This window comes from Monomorium pharaonis, chromosome 8 (assembly GCF_013373865.1).
Source record: "Monomorium pharaonis isolate MP-MQ-018 chromosome 8, ASM1337386v2, whole genome shotgun sequence".
Taxonomy (NCBI): Eukaryota; Metazoa; Arthropoda; class Insecta; order Hymenoptera; family Formicidae; genus Monomorium; species Monomorium pharaonis.
Window position 1 is genome coordinate 17,749,834 of NC_050474.1, and position 23,576 is coordinate 17,773,409.

Consider the following 23,576-nt stretch of genomic DNA (forward strand, 5'->3'; position numbering starts at 1 on the left):
TCCAACAAACAGCTTTACACAGGGAGCTTTCCAGCAAAAGACATAAATCAACAACAGTATTTCTGTTTGATATTCAGTTAGAGACAAAGACAGAATTACTGCTGTGTCGATTTTTGTCTTTTGCTGGAAAGCTCCCACAGTGTTCTAGTGTTTGACACTGTGTTTAATTGTGTTGGAACAGGCTCGTTTCAGGAATGGAAGTATAGGCATACGTAGAAAAGGATAATAAAGGATAAATATAGACGAAAAGGGACGGACGATATAACAAGTATTTTCTTCTCTCCCACACACAGGACCTGTATGGTTACTTGCACTTTTCGCACTCGACATCTTCGCTTTCTCTTTCTCCAGTGCTTGAGTATATATATTTATCTCGTTTAAAATGCAAAAAATTTTGGGGATTTCAAGCAACACGAATAAACCTCTACAGGCGTTATATCGTATGTATAAGCCTTACCCCCATTCCTGAAATTTGGGACAATTCTCGGTCTAGGGCAGCAATCGTGTAACTTTTTCCTTAGAGCGGAAAGTGAAAAGTGAAAAGTTTCGTGTAACTGTCTCTTTATTAATGTTGAATAGAAAGAGACAGTAACTTTATAGATAATATAAGGTCGGTTGTTCCAACTTCTTGGTAAACTAAGGGCCACCGCACAAACTCTTCCGTAACGCGTTACGTTACGTTAAGTACTTCATATGAACCTAATCTTCATATGAACTAAATCAACGCACAAAGAAATCCTTAACGTAAGAACTTAAGAACTTACGTTAAAAGTTTCTTTGTGCGTTGATGTAAGTTTAATTTTAAGTACGAACTTAGGTTTATGGAGCACTTAACGTAACGTAACATGTTACGAAAAAGCTTGTGCGGTGGCTCTTACCTGTCAGGTAAATATATGCTTGTCTTCATTTATTTAAAAAAAGAAATGAAGATAGACACGTGCTTACCTGGTAAATAAATTTACCAAGAAATTAGAACAACTGGCTCATACTATGCCTATGAGCTAGAAAGCTCCTTCTATGTAAACTCGCTAGAGGAATGGAACAAAACATTGAAACGTAGCATACGCAAATATGAGTCGGTTGTTCCAACTTCTTGGTAAACATACCTACCAGCTATTAAGCATGTGTCTATCTTTAGTTTCTTAAATAAATAAAGACGAACTTATATTGATCTGATGGGTAAGTTTACCAAGAAGTTGGAACAACCGACCCTAAGTCAAGAATAGGGTCTTTGGCTCTTGGGAAGCTTTCGATAGTTTGGTTTTGGCTAGTAATTGATTTAAATTTCGCGGCGTATTTCTAGTGTATTTTAGTAAAGAAGGCGATGATAATACAGTGTGCTTTCCAGCAAGACACAGTGTAACACGGTGTCCATTAGTGTGAGAAAGAACATGTCAGTGTGTCTCGCTCACACTAGTGGACACTGTGTTACACTGTGTCTTGCTGGAAAGCACACACAATCGTTTGATAAAAAGCGCGAGGGTGGGGCAGTATTAAAACGATTCAAGCAAGCAACTTGGGCTGTATTCTTTAAAGAAAAGGCAAAGTAGCAATTCTTCAACGGGAGAACTAGCATTATATATCACTGAATTGTACGAAATTCCCGTACAATTTCGTTCGTGATCTTTTGAGCCAAATTGCGTACACAAGAGAGACGTGCAAGAGGGAAATAAAACTCGCGCATAAAGGTGAGTGGATTATGAAGAATTGTCAAGCCTTGCCACACTAAGCAAACAGCTGAATTACGAAGGGCGTTTAAAGTCAAGTAAGAAAAATGTAATATTAGATAGTCCTAGTAGCAAAAAACATTGGCGCAATATTGGAAAGTAGTATAAAGATAATATTCTCAATATTGGTCCAATATTAAAGTGGATCCTTCATCTTATTTAGCCAATTTATCTAAGCAGAAATATTGGTTCAATATTGGTTCAGCATTGGGCTAATATTGAACCAATCGATTTTTCATATTGGACATTAATTGCATTTTAATTTGGAGCCAATATTTTATAACCAATATTGGCGTTACATTGGGAAACATTGGGAAAATATTGGCCAATGCATTCCCAATATAACCAATATTTAACCAATATTAGCCAATATACTGCCAATGTATTTTGCTACTAGGGCCAATTTAATACTAGTATTAAATTGGCCAATAATTAATACTTTTAAGTAGAGTATTGCTGTTGCTATACTTTAAATGCTCAAAATAAATATAATAATTATCATATATAAGCAAAAATAAATAAACGGATCCATATTCATATTCTGAAAGAATCCATCGTACCGGTCAGGCGAGTCCATTGCTGTAGCAGAGGAAAACCAGTGCAGAAATCGAGTCGGGCCTATAAGAAGACGTGACTGATTAAGCTGATCCACGCAAACTATACTAAGACGAGATTCAACAGGCGCAGGTCTGACGTGTTATCACAGCAGTCGTCGAGACAAACGGCAAACCGCAAAGAAATACTATTTAGGAATACCAATAAATTTGAAACAAAAAATAATAAACTAGTTCTTATATAGTAACAATAGAATTAAAGATATAAAGGAATTTTATAATAAATTGTCAAAATATAAGAACATAGTATATAAGTCTTAGAAAAAAATATTAAAGTGATTATATAGTTACTATCTCATTTTTAAACTTATTAAATAACTTTTTTATTTATTTTTACAAATTTATAATTCTAAAATTTTATTTCTAAATATAACAATATGATGACTCAATCTAGAGGTAGTGTTTCATTTTCTGAAGTATTAACTACAGTCAATAGTGAAGTAACAAAGCATGAAATAAGAAAAGAAATTAAAGAACAACTTAGATCCATGGATCGTAATAGGAAAGAAAGAATATTAATCAATACATTAAAAGGACTTAACGATCTTCCATTAAAAACTAGAACTATTGAAATGTATAAAGACTGTATATTAGAAGTATATGCAGAGTTAAAAAGAATGTTGACACTTCCATCTGTAGTTGACCATATATTAACCTGAGCATATATCACCTATCATGAAAAAAGCAATATATGTGTAATTGGTATTTTTTTAATAAATAATGAAATTAAAATAATATTATAACATTGAATTTTAATCACATATCCTAATAACGATTTCATTTATAATTATATACAGGGTGAGCGATAAATACCACACAATAATTTATGGCGAGGTAGAAAGAATTGAAGTGAACGTAAAAGTCCACCACAAAGTTTTTTTTTGGATATTTGCAATAATAACCCCGATAGGAAGATTTTACAAACATTGTAAAATAATGACATTAAAGATTGTGCTAAGATGATTTGCCATAACGCGACAGTTTTGTCAGAATATAATTCTTAAATAATATTTGTTAAATATTAGACAAATATTGAAACATAAATATTTTGCAATTATTTCAGCATTTAAAATTGTCACATTATAATCTTCAATATTTTTACAATATAATGCAGCAATAATAATGTGCAATATTTACAGCATTTAATCTTCAATATTTAACTCAAAATTAATATCAAAAGATATTACAATGAGTTTAACAAATATCATTTATTCACTAGACATTTAATAAACATTAAAAGAGGCACTTTGTCTGACAGATTAGTTGCGTCCGTTGGAGAATTAAGTATCTCATTGATATTAATAGCGGTCAGAAACTCTTAAATCATTCCTACATTATAATGCACAAATATTGAAACATGCAATATTACACATTCCATGTTTCAATTTTTGTGCATCATAATTTAGGAATAATTGGGGAATAATTTGAATCTTTTTTGTGCACAATTATATTTCTAAATGTTTTAAACGTGTTACGCCTAAAATATTTTTCTCGATTATTGCACAATTTATTTCTAAATTTAATTTTGCAAATGTGCTGTTAAGAAGATTCGCCATATCGCTATTGTTATGCCAACATATCATTTCAAAATTTAATTACGTAAACATTTATTAATTTTTTATAAAAGGTTAATGTTTCTACATGTATTTTCTCAACTATGCCCTCATAATAACAGATTATAAAATCTTTTAAAATATTTTGTCATACAATTTTATCAATCTTTTCCTATCGGGGTAACTAATAATTAATTTTTCAAATTATACCAATAAAAACGCGCCGAGAAAACCACTTAAGCCGCAGAAAGAGACAAGTAATAAAAAGTAAGCACTTTGCTCTTTTTAATGAAGAGAGGGTGAGAGAAAACGCTGCTTACTTTGCTCTTTTTGTCTTTAACTATTTTTCATCCACTAACATCCGCATTCTCGTCACCTGAATATGCTTGGTCTCAAAAAATAAAGAATCACTCAAAATATCTAGACACTCAAAGTGATTCTTTGCTCGGTCTAGATACACTATTGTTGCTTTCCATTTACACGAAAACTCAGACTAATTCTCACTTGTGACGTCATAATTCAGTTGAATGCACATTCCTTTTGCGTGTGTATATCCCAGAGAGCACAGAATATTTATCGTAAATATTCATACATATTTTACAAATTTATGTTCAAAAATATATTTTTTAAAGATTATATAATTATTTTTCATAAACCATTTAGAAATGACACAAAAATTATTATCAACAATATATAGAATATATTTTTTTAATGTACTGAAAAATATTTATGGTAATATATGAATTAACTCAAAATATTTTTTATATTTTTTGATAATAATAGTATCCCTGCTCAAAAGATCCGATAGAATTAGATAAGAAAAAATTCTATCAAATTGAATCGTGTTTTTGGTTCGTAAATATTAGATTGTTTATCTGAAATACGTGATAGACTTTCTATCTTTCTGTATCGTATTTTTCGTATAGATTACCTATCGTTTTTAACAAGAAACAATTTCTATCTAGTCATGTTTTATATAAATTAATCGTATTCTATCGCGTTTCGTAAATAGTAGATTGCTTATCTTAAATATATATGATAGACTTTCTATCTTTCTATATTGTATTTTTTGTATAGATTACCTATCGTAAATCTAGTTTAAAAAATGTAAGCGTTATACTTTTCTCGTACAGAATCGTTTACTCAATTAAAATGAGTAAATCATAAAAGTAAGAGTTCCTATATGATCTTATCTAATTATCTTACTAAATGAAAAAATTACGATTTAAAGTCTATACAAATTAATCTGAAATTGTCCCTATACATTTCTATCAAATATATGTTATGGAACAATAAATCGTTTTCTATCGTTGTCTTTATAATAGGAGATATTTCAAGGATTGAACATTTATTTTATAATTTTGCCGGACAAAACATTTTATTCGGATACGATAAAGAACGATAGAACTTTATGTCCGCCGAAATTGTAATATATTATCTGATAAAAACGTATAGGGATAATTTCAAATTAATATAGAGTCTTATAGACCTTGAATCGTAACTTTCATATTCAGTATGATAATTAGATAAGATCATATAGAAAAGTACTCATATTTAGATAAAGTTTTAATCATTTAATTCAGATACGATATATATTGTATAAGAAACGATAGAATTTTATAACTTTTCTATCTAGCAGGAAATCTAGTGTCCGATAGAAATGATAGATTCGAGATAAAATCATATCAAATTTCTATGAAATTTCTATGTATTTTTAATTTTGTGCTATCTAGTATATGTGTGTATGTATGCGTGTGTGAGCAGTCATCTTAATTACTTACTTTTATATATAGCACATTTGTCTCCATCGCTAAAAGAAATTTATGGAATCTAGAAATAATCTAATTTCTATCGTAATTGCGAATAATAAATTAATGAAAGCTTATTGTACATTCATACAATTAATTCTTTCTTTTTTTTAAATATATATCTTATTTACAGTGTATCATACAATTCTAATTTTGTTTCTTATCGTATAGTATCATATTGATAAATCCTATATTGATAAAGAAATATCGTAAATGCACTGTCGATAGTTTTCTTTTATATAATATATATATTTTTATAATATATATTCTTTTATAACATATATATACTAAAATATTTACCGCATTAAAATTTTTCATCGTTTCTTTCGCTTTCTTTTTCACGGAATATTAAATTAACAATGGTTCATCATAATTAATATTTACGATTGATTCTTTACACATTGTCTTTTGGTACAATTAATGTGCATAAATTAAGATAGGTACGTTTGCCACTCGCAAAAAGTTCGGAGTCATTGCAAAATCACATGGTGCGGAATAGAGCTGCGGAATAGAACGTGCATCATAGAAGCAGCCAATCAGAGCTTTGCCGCATCAACGCATTCTAATGCGGCAAAGCTCTGATTGGCTGCTTCTATGACACACCGACACACGTTCTATTCCGCAGCTCTATTCCGCACCATGTGATTTCGGCCTAAGGTTTACTACACCTATTGTAGATCCGGCCTTATCTTGCGGTTAAAATTATCCAGGGCTACATTCCAAAACGTCCTTTCCGAGGAAAATTTTACTCGAAATATATAGTACACGTAACGTATCTTATATTACATCGAGTAAAATTTTCCTCGGAAAGGACGTTTTGGAATGTAGTTCAGGGGCTCTATTCTTGAATTTATTCGCAAGAGAAACGTATACGCAAATACTCGCTCTAACAGAAAGTTGTAAGTTTATTGGTTAATAGCCATACGATAACCAATAAATTTCCAACTTTTCTGTAAGATCAGAATTTGCGAATACGTTTCTCTTGCGAATGAATTCAAGAATAGAGCCCCAGGGCCCCTATTCTTGAATTCATTCGCAAGAAAACGTATGCGCAAATACCCGCTCTAACAGAAAAGTTGCAAGTTTATTGGTTGAAAGCCATACGATAGCCAATAAATTTTTAACTTTTCTGTAAGAACAGAATTTGCGAATACGTTTCTCTTGCGAATGAATTCAAGAATAGGGGCCCAGGAGATAAACTATCAGATCCATGCACGTGATTGGTTAAACTTGAGATTTATCCTCCGGATAACTTTATCGGGAAGTGAAGAAATCGGGCATTTAGGTTTGTTTTTTATCCTGCACTGCTGCACTAGTGCAGTAAGTTAGAATGAGAAAAAATATATTTGTCTTATTCTAACTTATTGCACCAGTGCAGCTGGCAGCAGTGCAGGAATAAAAAACAGACCTATTATTGCACCAGTACAGCAGTGCAGCTACCAAGAACAAACCTACTGCTTCGTGGAGTTCGGTCGTTCGGCGGTCATGTGTTCGTTGATTTTCGTCACCATTCGTCATAGGGAGTGTCTGGCGATGTAGCGTCGCATTTGTGATTCAATGCTTGTGCTTTTATTTAACACCTTTTTTTACATTTTATTTCTCTTCAGAAAGCTTTAGTCGTATAAGATTCGTTTAAGTAAATACCGATTTTTGATATCGCGTCTACAATGAAGGCCTAGTCCAAGTTCTTATATGATAGAATATGTGAACAAGACTATAAGTTATACGGCAACGTGATCGTTTTCAGGGAGTGTCTCTGAGAGCTTTGTCAGTTTTGTTGCATTTCCAAGTTACAATCTAATGTTGTAATTTTCAATTAGGAATAAGAATAATAATCTTGAAACTACAAAGTTCATTATAATATGTTTGTAATATAATTACAAGATGTCCAGAACGATGTCTTGTTTATTAACCACCGTGGTGTTCTTACTGATCTTTTCACTATCTACATTTGCACAAAACATTCTATACGGGGAACAAGCTTATGAATGTCCCCAGCATTGGATACGTTTCCAAGAGTCATGCTATCGTTTTATCAAAAGTCCATTAAGACCGCGAGAAGATGCACGCCGGAATTGTCAAGCGTTCCAAAGTGATTTGCTTGCCATTAATTCAATGGAAGAGCATGGATTTTTGCTTTATCAATTGTTGTGGCAAGATCCACAGCATCGCAGATGGTATACTGGAGTAAAACTCCAGAGTGGTTTATGGATAAACGAAGCAGATAGTACGACATTAATAAACATGGACAATGCCTTTCTACCTGAACCCAATGACAATATCTTTGGACGAGATTATTTAGCATACTCGTTTTCGAACAATCTTCAACGTTGGGGATTAGAGAAGGTCACTGGCAGGGAGGAGCTGTTGTACATCTGTGAAGCTCCTATTGCAACTCTTCATAACTTAGTGGAGGACGACCGTACTTATCAGTATGGAATCGACATCGATAACCCTCTTCAAATACCAAGAGGGCCATATTTCATAAAGCAACCTACAAGCAAAGTATTTGACGTATCAAAGAGAAGAATAAGCAATGATGTTTCACTAAGCTGTTTGGCAGGTGGCTATCCCACCCCTACTTATGAATGGTTCAAGGAAGATTATGAAAACGATCGACTTATTGCAACAAAAATAGATCCTCTCTCAAATAGTAGATATACTGTGAGTGGTGGAACACTGATTATCTATGAACCAGAACAGGTAAACATCTCTTTTTTAAATATTATAAGGTATTTGAGTTGAATAAGGCCGAGTAATAGTCAGGGAGTTAATTTTTAGACATGGGAGACATTAATCTGATTTTGAGAATAAAAAGTATCTTTTACAGACCACTGACAAGACTATAATTTTAAGATATAATCCAACAAAAACCAAACAAGTTTAGATTTTTTCTTTTAAATTGGTTCTTAAAATATGTTAATCAAAGTTTTAAACCTGTTCTCATATCTATCATGTCTCTCATCTCTTATGTGTCTCATATTTATTATGTATCCCAAGAAAAATCAGAATATTTATACCGAAAAATTTTGATTAGATTAAGATCAATTTTTTTGTTTTGTGACATTTTAACTTTTTAAGTTTATTCAATTTTTATAGAAAACCCTTTAGTTATTTTTTAAATTATTATACACTTAATCATTACCAATAAAGTTATTTATTATTTACAGACAGAAGATCGTGGCTCATATCATTGTAAGGCAACTAACAAGTTTGGCACAATTATCTCTGAGAGCGTCGAACTATCATTTGGCTACATTTTAGAGTTCAATTTGAAACGTTCCGAAGAACGTGGAGATAATCATTGGGGCAAAGCAGTTTACTGTGATCCTCCACAACATTTTCCAGGTGTTAAATACTATTGGGCACGCGATTACTTTCCCAATTTTGTAGAAGAGGATAAACGTGTATTTGTTTCTCATGATGGAGCGCTTTATTTTTCTGCATTAGAAACGATTGATCGAGGAAACTATTCATGTAATGTTCAAAGTGTTGCATCCGATAATGGTCGTAATGGACCATTCTTTCCATTAAGGGTGGATATGCACTGTAATTATAAACTTTGGATTTGTTTTTCGAACATCTAAAATAGAAAATAATAAAGCAAATGTAATTTTCAAAATTTTTCAGCTTCTTTCCAGCAATTGAAGTTTCCTAATAATTTTCCAAAAGCATTTCCGGAAGCACCAGTAGCTGGAGAAGAAGTTAGACTAGAATGCATTGCATTCGGATAGTAAGTTACTCGTGATATTTTATTTGACATTTTTTATGAGTGTCCTGAATTTAAACAAAAAAATTTGAGATTTGTAGAAAATCAATGAACTAAATAAAAGTCCATTAAAGATTGCTCGTTTTTGTTTCAATTTGAAGAAATAAAATTACAAAAAACGCAAAATTTATTTATTTTTTATTGTTTATATTTTTTTATTTAAACTGAGCTTATACATGATAATTTCTTTATATGCACTCCATCAGTATTATCATATCGTGTATATAAAATAAAGTTACATCACTATAAATAGAGTCTAACATTTGTTACATTACACTTATTTATTCTTGTGTTACATTGCATTTATATTTGGTATTTGCTAGTGGTATATATTCCAGCTTCATGTAAAGACTGTGCTTCAAAACCGACTTCAAAATTACGGCGCGCAGTTAGTATGAGTTGGACATTGTAAAAATTCACACAAAATTACTATTAGGCATTAAGACTCATTATGGACTAACGTGAGTAATAATACACTTGGTGCGAGGCACTGCCGTGCTTCTTGATCATCTTTGAAAACTTCGTTTTTTCTGATTGTCTCCAAATTGAGAACTTTTTTTCTGAATTGATCAATCTTTTACACGCTCGATAAAATTTTGACATTTAAATTCTGGACACTATATATGTAAATATATATGGATTTTATAAAATATGATAACAGTTATAATAATTATAATAATATAGTATGTTTTATTATTCTAATATAATTTTAATTTATTTTCACAGTCCTGTTCCCTCATATAATTGGACTAGAAGAGGTTCTGTTTTGCCGCGTGGAGTATACACGACAAATTATAATCGGGTATTGATAATACCCCGTGTACGTGTGGAGGATCAAGGAGAATATGTTTGTCGAGTGCATAACGACAGGCTATCCATTGAAAATTCCGTGCGATTGACTATACAGGCGGCACCTAATTTTACCATTCCATTGGTCGACAAACACATGGATAATCGAGCGGATTTAACCTGGACCTGTGAGGCATTTGGTATACCAGATGTTACCTATAGTTGGTTTAGAAACGGAGAACTCTTGGACATGTATACTTTACCGCCTGAAGATAGAGATCGTTATACTATACAAGATAATGTATTAAATATACGATATTTGGATCCCGAAAGGGATCAAGCTATGTATCAATGTCGCGCGAGGAATCAGTTGAAAACATCATACTCGTCGGCTCAACTTAGAGTCTTATGTAAGTATTAATAATTTTTTATATCTAACGACTATATAATGAAGGGAATCTTAGTTATTTTTTAAAAATAATTTATTATAGTTACAAAAAATAAATTACGCAATTTTCAATCCACAACTACAAAAAAAAAAAAAATAATTGTAAGGGTAACGGTGTCGCAAATAACACGTTACTTTCCACTTTTGATAAAAATAATGGATTATTATTTTGTCAATGTGTAATTTATCATTATATAATACATCTCTTTGATATTTCAGCGTTAAAACCTTCTTTTAAGAAACGACCTATGGAATCTGAAACATATGCAGCGGAAGGAGGTAACGTCACGATTGTGTGCAAACCCGAAGCTGCACCTAGACCTAAATTTGTTTGGAAAAAAGATGGAAACGTGATCGGATCGGGCGGTAGGCGAAGAATTTTGGAAACTGGAAATCTTATTATCAGTCCGGTATCACGAGACGATGAGGGAACGTATGTGTGCACAGCGACAAATCAGTACGGCAGCGATGAAACTCGTGGACGACTGATTGTACTACGTAAGTTATTAATTTAATACTCAAAATCCTAAATTTGCAAAAATATATTTATATAAAGAGATATTAACAAACCATTAAAGTGAAAAATTGCTTTAAAAAAACAAACCAAAAAGATACATTTATTGGACACAGAAAAAATTTAATTGTAACTCCAAATAATAATTTTTCTTTAAATTATAATCTCAACAAATACCAATTAACAGTTATATAACTGTTAATTTGTGTTTGCTGGGATATATATAAAATCTTGTGTCCACGATTCAAGAACTTGATCCAAGCTAAATGCCAAATATATCAGCTACTAGAAAATTACTACATATAATAAATATAAAAATATGAGTATATATAATTTTTATATTTAACATCCAATTTGAATTAAGTTCTTAGATTGTGAACACAAGATTTAAGAAAAAGTTTTAAGCTTTAATTAATAAATTTTGAGGACTTAAAAAAAATTTTTTTTGAACTCTAAACTTGTTTGGTTCTTGCAAAAATTTTATATTTATCTATTCATCCCATGATTTATTTATCCATATTGAATATGCATTTATCATAATCAAGCGTTATTATTTATACAAAGTTATCATTGTTTACATACAGAATTATAAATCTTTTCTACAGTTGAAATATAGACAGTAATATAAGGTGGAGTCAACAATAAAAAGTCAATTTTCTTGAAAATGGCTCAACCGATTTTGATGAAAAGAATATATGTTATGAATATGAATGAAAACTGTTAGCACAACATACGTCAAAATTGCTGTCAGTGCTGAAAAATAGTTTACGTCACATATACTGTAGATTTTCAGTACTGACAGTAAATATCGAAACGCAGCCATAATTTGATACATGATACTTTTTTTTTCATTGTTTGAATTTACTCTGCAAAGATAAAATCAATCTCTGAAAATGGATTAATTTTTTACATTTGTTTCTTAATTAAACAGTTATATTTTGATAAGTTTTTTTAAACAATAAACCGTATTAAAAAATATAAATTTTTTTTCTCCAACACAATAAAATCAAAAGTAAAATGAGAGAGAAAGAGAGAGAGAGAGAGAGAGAGAGAGAGAGAGAGAGAGAGAGAGAGAGAAACCATAGATTGCTTGATCTCAAAGATTGAATTACAAACCGACACTTTGGGTTTGTTCGGATTGCATGCTCCAACATACTCCTATTGTGCCAACTAATTAATGCGATTGGTCAACGAGCGCACCGGAATGAATAAGAGTATGTTGGAGCATGCGATCTGAACAAACTCTTTGTAATGATCCACACACACACAGAGTAACAACTACAGATATGACCCGTAACAATATCTTCAGATACTATAGTAAATAGTTAATTATATAAAATTATTTGTGCAGGTGGACCACAATTTATTCAAAGACTGCCGCCATTGTTAGTTTTAAACTACAATTATAATCTGACATTGCGCTGTTTGGCTCAAACAGACGAAATGTTGGACGTAGCGTATGTTTGGATGCATAACGGTATGCGTATCCGTAATAAGGACATGCAGAATAATCCGCGATTGCATGTCGGTGGCGAGTATCTGGATATTATAAATGCCACATTTACTGAAGCTGGTGATTATGAATGTATCTTGAGAAGCGCTGTTGGCGAAATATCGAGTAAACTTGCTCTAATTGTGCAAGGACCACCGGGACCACCTGGTGGAGTACAGGTTGTAAATATCATCAAAACTTCAGCCACGTTACGATGGACTGATGGTGCCTTGCATGGCAAACCAATAACTATGTACACAATAAGTGCGCGAACAAATTGGAATCGTACATGGTTTCCTCTTGTAGAAAGTAAGTTTGATCTTCGATAATCATGATTTTGAAATTATCAATTAATTATTAAAATAAGATTATATAATGTTAAATTTAAAAGTATCAAATTCTTTAAAAAGATTAAATTATATATAAGCAAATCATCATTGTTTCATAAGCAAGAATATAATTTTTTGCTTATGTATGTTAAACAAAATATATATTAGTTTCAATTTGATACTAATGTTTCTTTCTGTGTATTTTAAATTAATGTTTTATGAATCCTTTTAGATATTACGGCTATCGAAATGGACAGATATAATGGTCGAAAAGAGGCATATCTGGAGAATGTTTTGAATCCTCATTCCACATATGAGTTCCGTGTGCATGCCTTTAATGAATTTGGTTATGGCCCACCATCAACTCCTTCACCTCAATACAGCACTCCGTCCGATAAACCTACGAAAGCACCGTCGAATATTAGCGGTGGTGGAGGAAAGATTGGTGATCTCACGATCACATGGGATCCTCTCAGTCCATCTAATCAGAATGGTCCTGGAATCTATTATAAGATATTCTGGCGTCGCAAGGGATACGATACGGAGTTTCAATCGTTGTCCTTGAAGGAATATGGCAATGTCGGTAGCAGTGTTGTGTCAATTCAACCAAAGTATTACTACACAGAATATGAAGTAAAAGTACAAGCGATTAATGCGATGGGCGAGGGCCCTATATCCGAAATCGAGACGGTATACAGCGCGGAGGACATGCCACAAGTTGCGCCGCAACAAGTGTTTGCCATGAGTTATAATAGCACTAGTTTGAATGTCAGCTGGCTACCGATCGAACAGACTCGAGAGCGAGTACGAGGCAAGCTAATCGGCCACAGAATCAAATATTGGAAAGAAAGTATTCGCGAAGAAGATGCTACTTATTATTTATCACGCACCGTTCGTCCTTGGTCGCTTGTTGTTGGATTACAACCAGATACATATTATTATGTAAAGGTAAAACTAAAAAAATATAGTCTTTTATTTACGTTTTTATATGAATTTCTACTAAGAATGTATTGAATGAGTGAAAAACTTTTTATATTTAATATGTTAAGATGTTTGATTTTTCAATTGCAATTTCTTTTATCGTAATTCGTGGGTATGCATCCACTAAATTACCTACGTTGTCGTCAATATCAGAAGACCGTCTAGAGTGTAATTGGTCTTTAAAATTGAAATCACCTTGTTTAAATTTAGTGAATCGGGTTAGAATTAACACAACATTCTCTCTAAATACATTACATATATTTTTATGCTATTTTGAATATTTATGCCAAAATTCATATATCATTACATGCACATGAGTCCTTTCTTATTCTTATTTAAAAACACCACAACTTATTCAAATTTAATCAATTTTTTTTCAATGCTGATAATATTTCTTTTTTAGTGATATATAATATATATGTTGACTGCTTTGTCAATAAAAATCATTCGTTACAACATCTGTTAAATGGCAAAACTTTTTCACTCACCTAATACATGGTAAAACTCAACTACAATATTGTTTGAAATATTTATTATATAAAATATTAATTATTTAGGAAGTTTTTCTAGCTTTAAAAAGTGGAAGGAAATCACGTGACTTTTTATTTACATATTTTCTTTTTAATACTAGAGATTTGGTATATTGCCATTTTGGTATATATTGCCATCTTCAAAATAATAGATAATAAATAAAATTTAAACAAGAACGATAAATTATTAAAAAATATTTTTTAATAATATTAATAAATATCAAAGAAAAAAATTCATAAAGATGTTCAATTTTTAAAAAAAGATTGAAGAGCATTTTGATAAATTTAAAAAAATATAAAAAATATTAACACGAAAGGATGAATAAGGTTTATTTTTAATTAATTGTTTTCACATATTAGTCTATTTTATATTATTAAAAAAACAATTGTTTTAATGATTTTAATGAAATAACAAGTGACATTGGGTACCACATTTTGCAAGTAATTTAAATACATATTTAAAGAGAATTGTATAATTCAGGAATATTTCTCTTACCTGAAAATAAAACTTTATTTTTTTAATTCAAAAATATTCTTATAAACTCAATTTTTATGAATAATTTATCAAAATTTTTGTTTTATTAAATTACTTCAAACTTTTTTTTCTCATGAAAGAGAGGTTTAATGCTGTAAAAAATTATTTAAAGAAAACTATAGTCAAAAAATTTGAAAAAATCTAAAAATAGCTTATACATTTATTAATCATACACTTAATCTCAAAATCTGATTAAGTTCTTATATTAGATGAAAAAACTGATAAACCTCTTTAATCCTTTGAGTGTGTATTACATCTACAGACGTCATGATATTTTTTTTTAGAAAAATTATTAATTATACTAAAATAATTTCTTAAAAGTTTGTAAAATCAAAAATTTTTAATTTTTAATTAAAATTTTTTAATTTATTAATGCAAATTTAAAACAGCGATTTTAAAAATCACAAAATTTTGAAGTATTTCATAAAAGATAAATGCGACGAATTCTTTTAAATAATTGTAAAAGGATACGCAGTACTAGGTTCAAAGTTGAAAATTTTTAATTAACTTTTAAAAATATGTATATGTGTGTGACAAATTTATATTTTACAAAATTTATTTTAAGCAATTAAAATATTTATCAAATATGCTTTTGTATAAATTATAAATTTAGATTATAAATTAGATCAGCAGTGCGATTCTGCAATTCAATAAGATATTATTACTGTCTTTGCGCAGTTTTTTTTAAACTAAAATATATAAATATATGACGCAATAACGAACGACACTTTTTATCGAATTACAAAATTGCATTATTAACATAAATTGCACATTTCGGCCAATTTTTAGCTATTCTTTACTGTGACTACATTTCAATATGTACTGTCACGTATATGTAACGTAAATTATATATTTTTATTTTAAATTTCGGAACCCAGCTCTCATAGCTCTGCAGTCTAAGTACCGATTGATATTCAGAATCATAAAATGCTCGTACATATACGTTTTTAATAAGATCAATAGGTGATCTAAAAATCTATTGCACAGCAACTTAAAGCAAATAAAAAACAATTTCGGATTATTAAACAAAAATGTATGAAATGAAATTAATACTATCTATTTTATTATAAATTGTGTTATTAAATACGCTATTTTTTAATTAACAATTTTGACATTACATTCATGTTAATAATTTCAAAAACCATATTACATGTAAATTAACATATAAATCAATATCTTATATATTTTATATCACTTTTGCATTTTGTAATTCCACATTTAAGGGGTTAAAGAATAAAAAGGACATGAATAAAAAGATATTTAAAATATACTAGCAAATGAAATATTTAAATAAGGATCACAAATTTCTTAAAGGTAATGGCTTATAATACCGCTGGAGAAGGTCCAGAAAGCGAACGATACTTAGAACGAACTTATCGCAAGGCACCACAAAAACCGCCATCATCAGTAAACGTATACGGTGTAAATCCGTCAACAGTGAGGGTTGTCTGGCGTTACGTGCAACCAAGTTTAGAGGAAGAGCCGCTGATCGGATACAAGATACGAGTGTGGGAAGTCGATCAAGATATGAGCACGGCGAATGACACGATTATACCAGGTGGTTCCAAGTTGGAAGCTGACATCAAGAACTTGAGTCCAGGCAAGGCGTATCACCTAAGAGTGCTTGCATTCAGCAACGGTGGCGACGGCCGGATGTCGAGTCCTACTCATACATTCCAGATGGGCGACGCTGCAGCTTTCAGGAGCAGTGCTGGTAACAAGATCTTGGACGCCGCTTTAGGCATAATTTTTTTATTGTTTTTGCGAGTCAATTATGTATAGTGTAAAATAACTCCTAGTAAGGCTATTTACGACTATAAGAAACAAGAAAGCTAAAACAAGCTTGAACAAAGCTTGAACAAGAAAGCTAAAAGAAAGCTAATGTTTAACGGAGACTAAACAAATATTAAATAAGGTTTAATGAGATATTATAAGGCCTTTTTTTATGATGAGAAAATGAAATAATTTTTTCATTTTATAATCTGTCAAATTGATCTTTGACGGGCTAAAATTAATATTGTTACGTCAATAGTGCTACTTAATGATGTAGACAGCTTTTGTTTTCAGTATTTTAACAATGGCATTTCATTTAAGTACTTCCACAATTATTTTTTAAGAAAAATTATGATATTGTAAGGAGACTGAAACCAATCTCATTTGACTCAAATATGTTCAGCAGAATAATCACAAGTTTAGTATACCTTTATTTTATAATAAAAGCATTATATTTAATGTAATATACATTTTTTTATTCATTTTAAAATTCACGAGAAATATATTATCTATATGTTTATATGGTCTATATACTCTATATTTAGCAAATCAAAAACCATATAGACTTGATAATCTGGTTCCATGCAAAAGAATTTTATTTGGCTTATAACTATATTCATGACCAATTTAGAGGACTTTCGCCCTTTCACCCGCTATATTGACACGGCCATATTGGATTTGGCTAAGGCGCTAATTAGCATCCGAAAGGCCATGCTCTCACAAAAATTTTAAGCTCTCAAACACTCGATTTGATTGCGTCAATTTTTAAGCAGGTGGAGTCCAGTTGACGTCCAATATATATAATTTCAAATATTAGAGGCCTGTTTTTTATTTGTAAAAGTGTCAAGTCTCTTCTAGAATAATATTCTACCTCATTCCACGGTACATTTTTGAGATAAGCAAAGTAATTTGGAATACAGTATTTGAAATAAGTATCAATATTTACAAATACAAATTTTAGACATTTGAACATCTAAAAATAATTTTAAAATACAGATTTTTTATTTAAATTTTTGTGCAGATTACACCGTCTGACAAAACTGGACTTTTTTTCTGCAACATAAGTATGAATAGTCACTTCCAATATATTTTTGCCTGGCTACTACATCGTGTTCTTGAAAAAAAAAGTATATCAAGATATTAACCTTTAGTTTTAAAATATATTTTTAGTTTGTTCCAATGTGATTTATTGTTTTAAAGATTTAGCTTTGAAAATACTTCTTTTCCCATATATAATGCACACTGTTAACAAAATTTAACTATTGTAAATGTTTATTTTTGACTGCTATTTTTGTTTGTTAACACGAATTCATTATTAAAGGGAGGATGGGAAAAAGTGGTAAATTTTCGCCCCTAGTCGGCAAGTGAAATCGATATATTTTCTTATAGTTTTTTGGTTGTAGAATAACATGGTGATATTTTTTGTGTGAAAATACGACAAAAAGGCCTAAAGCAGAAATAAAAGTATGAATATTGTTAAGAATCTAATTCTATTGATATATTTTCTCTGTTTTAGGCCTTCTTGCATTTTTAGACAAAAAAATATCACCAAACTATAAGAAAACACATTGATTTCATTTGCAGGCTAGGGGCAAAAATCGACCACTTTTTCCTATCTTTCTTTGACTATTACGTCACTTTTTTTAAGTAAAAGAAAAATGATGAAAATTATCTAACCATAGGCGATGAAATGAGATGAGATAAAACTAAATTTGTCAACTTTTAAGGGAATCCTAAAGTCCTCTGTTTCACCGATGTTTTTTTATTAAACTAATCTTTTAATTGGCTTTATAGAATTGCAAAACTCCTTTACATAATTAAAGTACGCACCAAAATCTAGAGGAATACGGTTGATTTAATATCAAAAACAAAAAAAAATTCATTTTGAGTATGTAGAGCTGTTACTTAATGACAATATTTGCTTAGTATACAAAATCTACGATATATATGTACAAAATGAAAGCGTATTTCCTTAGGGATAACATATACGAACAATATCGTGCAATTCAAATTAAGATTAAAAGTCAAGAAAAAAAGATTAGTTTTATGAACTTTTTATAACTGCAAATCTAGATATGGGAAAAAGAGCAGTCTGAAAAACATTTTGTTTATTCTTGGTATAAATCCAGTTCATATGAAGATATCAATACGTATACTTTAATTCTGAAAAAGTCACCTCAAACTTCTTGAAATATCTGAATCCTTTTCATCAACAATAAATTAATAATTAAGTAGTGCATTTTCTTTATTCTTTTAACATTTTGAGTGGCGCATTATTGTTTGAGATCTACTTCTTTTCTTAATATTTAGAGGTTTTTGGGGTCAATGATTACGAATCTGAAGTCAGATTTTTAAAATTCAAGATGGCGAATCCAATATGGCGGCCATAAATTTCAAAAATTTAATTTAAGCGAGCAAAACTTCTTTTTACAACATTTCTCAAAGGGAAATCCTTCATGTACAAATTTATTTAGCCAGTCCACTTTTTATTTGTACCTAAAAATTTGAAATATTATTTAATTAAATCACGAACTGTTTAAATTAAAATCGACATTTTAGTGATTATGCGTTTTATATGTGCTCACATTCAGCTTTTATTATAATTATTATTTTAAATTATACTTTTATTTAATATTATATCTAATTAAAATAGTTTCTCATAAATATTTCAGGATTTTTAAGTGCAATTTTTGTTAATTGCTTATCAACGCTTTAATTCATTCTTTGCAGTATTTTCCAATGATTCTTCCTTAATAGATTCATAAATGGGCGTAATTTTCGTTGATTGTTCATTAATACCTGAAAATCTGTCTTGCAATTCCAAAAAATGTTTAAAATTTTATTTTGTACTTTAAAAAAAACTAATTAATTATTTCTCTCGCCTTCTTATTTCTTATGTGATTCTAGACATATCTTTAAATTATAGTTTATTTCATAAGCTAAAATTAATATTTTTAAACAATTTTTATATCTGCAATTAGATTACGTTTCATCTTTTACAACTTTGTTAAGATGCTATTCTTTATATTTAAATTTTTCAATGTTTATTGAGAATTAATCAACAGTTTTTGTTGACGCCTAAAATAAACTTGCATCAATTACAATCATTAAAAATTTTGAAACTTTATCCTTATTATATTTTTCTTCGAATTCTCTCAGTCCGTTTGTTATATCGCATGATTTAGAATAGAATTTGTGATAGGAATTTTTTTTTACTACTTGGTAAATGGGAATAAAAATTTTCAAATAGTTAATAGAGCAAAGTTTGCAAATGCAAAGATTATGATGTGATAGCAAAATTTTGACAAATTTCAACAGGAAAAAGTAAGAAATGACTATTCATATTGATATTGTAACTGGTAATAGAGTTAAATCTATAATTTATGAAAAATATATAGACATGTTCACTTTTTTCTCTTTCTTTACAATGTACAAAAGTGTATTATACAAGCAGTTTACTTATATTAAAAATAAGAGCACATTGATAACAAACAATAATTATTTAGTACAGGGGGGTCACCTTAGATTGCCTTAATCGTAATATATCAAGATCACGATTCTGTGACCTTCAAGAAGTATTAGTCGTCATTAATCGTTAAAAAGTTAATAACAAAAAATGTTTCATAAACGGAATAAAATTTTTGTCATTTGAACCTCATTTGAGGATTCCGCTTCGCATTGTATGAAAGTTAATGGGGAATGGACATCGTGTACTTTGCGTGGAAGGTCTAAAACCCATGTGAAACAAAATACTCGTTTCGGACTGTAAACACAAGAATCTCTATTACTTCATGTAGAAAAAACACGAAGTATATAATTATTGTTTTACTGTAGGTTTTTGACTTTCCACGCGAAGTGAAGTTCATCTCACATTCTCTTATATTTAAGATACTAACATTCTGAGACGAGGTCCATAATTGTTCTGTTTTAAATGAGTTTTCGATTTTATAGTTGTATGTATGCTATTTGTCTTTTTCCTATTATTTTGTATGCAAAAGGTAAAATAAACTTATAAATCTTATTTCATACTGTAAGCATGGGGAATGTGGGATAAACACTTTGCGTGAAAAAATCGAAAGCCCATTGGAACATTTTTTTTGTTAGTAACTTTTTAATAAATAATGGAGCGATGGTTAACTTATTCAGGGTCATGACCTTGATAATATATGTCAAAATTTAAACAATCAGAGATGGCTTCTCTATAATAAATAATTACCAAAATATTTATTCAACATTAATAAACGTATGTTAATATACTATAATTTACTAATAACACTAAAGAATTAATAACTAACAATAACCAAAATATAACGTGCTAATGTAAACAGCACCGTCATTTTCCGTCCATATATACAGTAGGAAGTAATGAACACTCGGCTAACTTTGACAATATGCGAATATTTGTTAATCTGTTGAATTATTCTAATACTGTTAATTATTAAAATTTTAGTTAATATTGAATTATATACTAATGTAGCTATATATTAATATAATTATATCGATACAGTTTGCAAAATTGCATTTATATATATTTTATATTAATTATTTTCTAATATATAAATTTATGTATGTATATATTTTTCATTGGAACATTTTTCTTTTTTATTTACTCTAAAAAATCTGTCAAGAAAGATATGATGGTATTAGAATACTTCAAAGATGTTATACGAAAAAAGTTTATATAAACTATAATAGTGTTCACCAAGTGTTGACCTACAAGATATAAAATAAATATCATATTTTAGTTTTGAGTATTATCTATATTTAAGAAATATCTATATTTTGATGCTTTTTTAATATTAGTATACAACGAAATTTCATAACTATACTCATTATTTATATTATGTTTAAATACCAAATAGTTTATATATGTATAATGCAAGTAATGAGAATGATGAAATCGCTCTAATTATCTGTTATTGAATACCGATATTACCTGCTTAATTAGTAACAGTAAACACAGTAGGAATATCAATTTCTTCAATTTTGTATTTTCTTTTTTATGCATTCTTGTGCATACATTATGCATTGCATTGCAAAAATATAAACACACACGCACATGCGCGCGCGTCGTATACAATAAATTTTGTACGATTGTAACATTGTTTTTTGCCTTTTGTATCAGTTTTGTATAATATACTTATATATTTCTTATATACAGTTACTTGTATTTTTTATCTTTTATAAAAAGAAACCAGGAGATTGAAGTAAACCTGATTAAGCCATTAAACTCAGTGTAAAAAAAAGAGATGTGGTCATAGACTAAATTTGGATCCGTGGACTTTGAAAAAAAAGTTGCAATTTTTACAAAAAATTTTAACATTTTGCAAAAAAATTATTGTAAAATTTTTAGTTTATCTAGAAGAGAATCTAATTAGCTTTTAAATAGACCAAGGTTTATACAAATTCATTAGACTTTTTTCTTTTACATAAATTACAAAAACGTTTTGAGAAAATCGAGTTTAAAGTTTTTACAAAAAAATACTATTTTTTGAAAATTTACCAACACAGGCTAATCTGAGATTTCTATTTTATACATTAATCCTTCAGCTTCCTCGTAAAAACTCGTTTTGAGCAATTTGCTCTTCTCTATGAGCCCGACAAGTCTCTTTGGTGCCACTTAAGCTATGAGCTTGCTGTTTTGCGACCCGCTGCTCGTATTCACAAAATTTCGAGTTTACAATCCAATTATGATGTTAAGATGATTCATCTTTAAAATTTACAACTGCAGCTTTTATTAAAAACGCATGCAATTGGGAGGCAATCTCAACGATGTTAACACCCATTTTTCGTGATCACTTTTTTTCTCTCTACGCTACTTAAGACGGAATTTATAGATCGATCTTATTCAAGATCGATCTTAAGTACGGTCTTGAAAGGTCAATACTGTTATTTCATTGGTTAAATAAACCTTCGGCACACGATTTTTCATGTTAGATCGCATACGAGGCGTACTACAAATCCTCATTGGCTTACGATTGATGACAATCATTCGAGCCAAACAGGATACGTAATAAGACGCCTCGTATGCGATCTAGCATGTAAAATTGTATCGTGTGCCAAAGGCTTAAGTCTTAAATCTGTTTATGGCTAGATTTAAGACGATTCTTGAACTTAAGCTCGGTCTATGAATTCCGTCTCTCCTTAAGACCATGGTACAAACTCTGCTCGTGCCCGCTGCTCGCGCGACTGTGTGTACGGTTACGTACGGTATCCACCAATGAGATCGTAGACCGTGCGAGCGAGTGTTGCCAGCGCGCATACGGTTCCGTGTTTTTTGAACTAGAGAGAAGCCAGAACAGCCACCGCGATGGCTCTTTTTCGTGCAACCGAAATATAGATGTAGCATCAGCACCAAACGTGGATGAAGTAGGAAAGGGTAACACACATGCGCGCAATGTTGATTGTGTTCCATGCTGTGGATGAAATGTCGGTAACAGAGTTATTGATTTTTCGTAATGTGTGCGAGCGAACGAGACATTCAATAAGAACAAGTAAAACAGTAAAAGCGAGGGGGAGATGAACAAAAACGAATGAGACAATAATAGAAGTGCTCTTGCTCGCTTCTTCTACTGTTTCGCTCGTTCTTATTGAATATCTCGTTCGCACACATTACGAAAAATCAATAACTCTGTTACCGACACTTCGTCTACATAGCACGGAACGCAACCAACACTGTGTGTTACTCTGGTCCAAACGTGGATGTAGCACGGA

General features: G+C 30.4%; 1 protein-coding gene and 1 long non-coding RNA gene across 2 annotated transcripts; both read left to right on the plus strand.

The window, feature by feature from the left end:
- Window positions 1-1,458: 1,458 nt before the first annotated feature.
- On the plus strand, window positions 1,459-3,078 carry LOC105833874. Its single transcript, XR_001138842.3, has 2 exons — window positions 1,459-1,688; window positions 2,276-3,078. It is a non-coding gene; the product is annotated as an uncharacterized LOC105833874 (long non-coding RNA).
- Window positions 3,079-7,176: 4,098 nt separating this feature from the next.
- On the plus strand, window positions 7,177-22,020 carry LOC105829029 (contactin). The gene is made up of 8 exons (XM_012667665.3): window positions 7,177-8,405; window positions 8,873-9,251; window positions 9,333-9,435; window positions 10,198-10,670; window positions 10,928-11,206; window positions 12,574-13,023; window positions 13,276-13,991; window positions 16,404-22,020. Exons 1-8 carry the CDS (start codon window positions 7,587-7,589, stop codon window positions 16,869-16,871), a joined length of 3,687 nt encoding a protein of 1,228 aa, XP_012523119.1. The 5' UTR covers window positions 7,177-7,586; the 3' UTR covers window positions 16,872-22,020.
- The last annotated feature ends 1,556 nt before the right edge of the window (window positions 22,021-23,576 follow it).

Coding starts and splice junctions, on each gene's coding strand:
- LOC105829029 (XM_012667665.3), top strand. CDS start 7,587: ATGTCCAGAACGATGTCTTGTTTATTAACCACCGTGGTGTTCTTACTG. Junction 9,436..10,197: donor GAATGCATTGCATTCGGATA/GTAAGTTACTCG, acceptor TTATTTTCACAG/TCCTGTTCCCTCATATAATT. Junction 10,671..10,927: donor GGCTCAACTTAGAGTCTTAT/GTAAGTATTAAT, acceptor TTGATATTTCAG/CGTTAAAACCTTCTTTTAAG.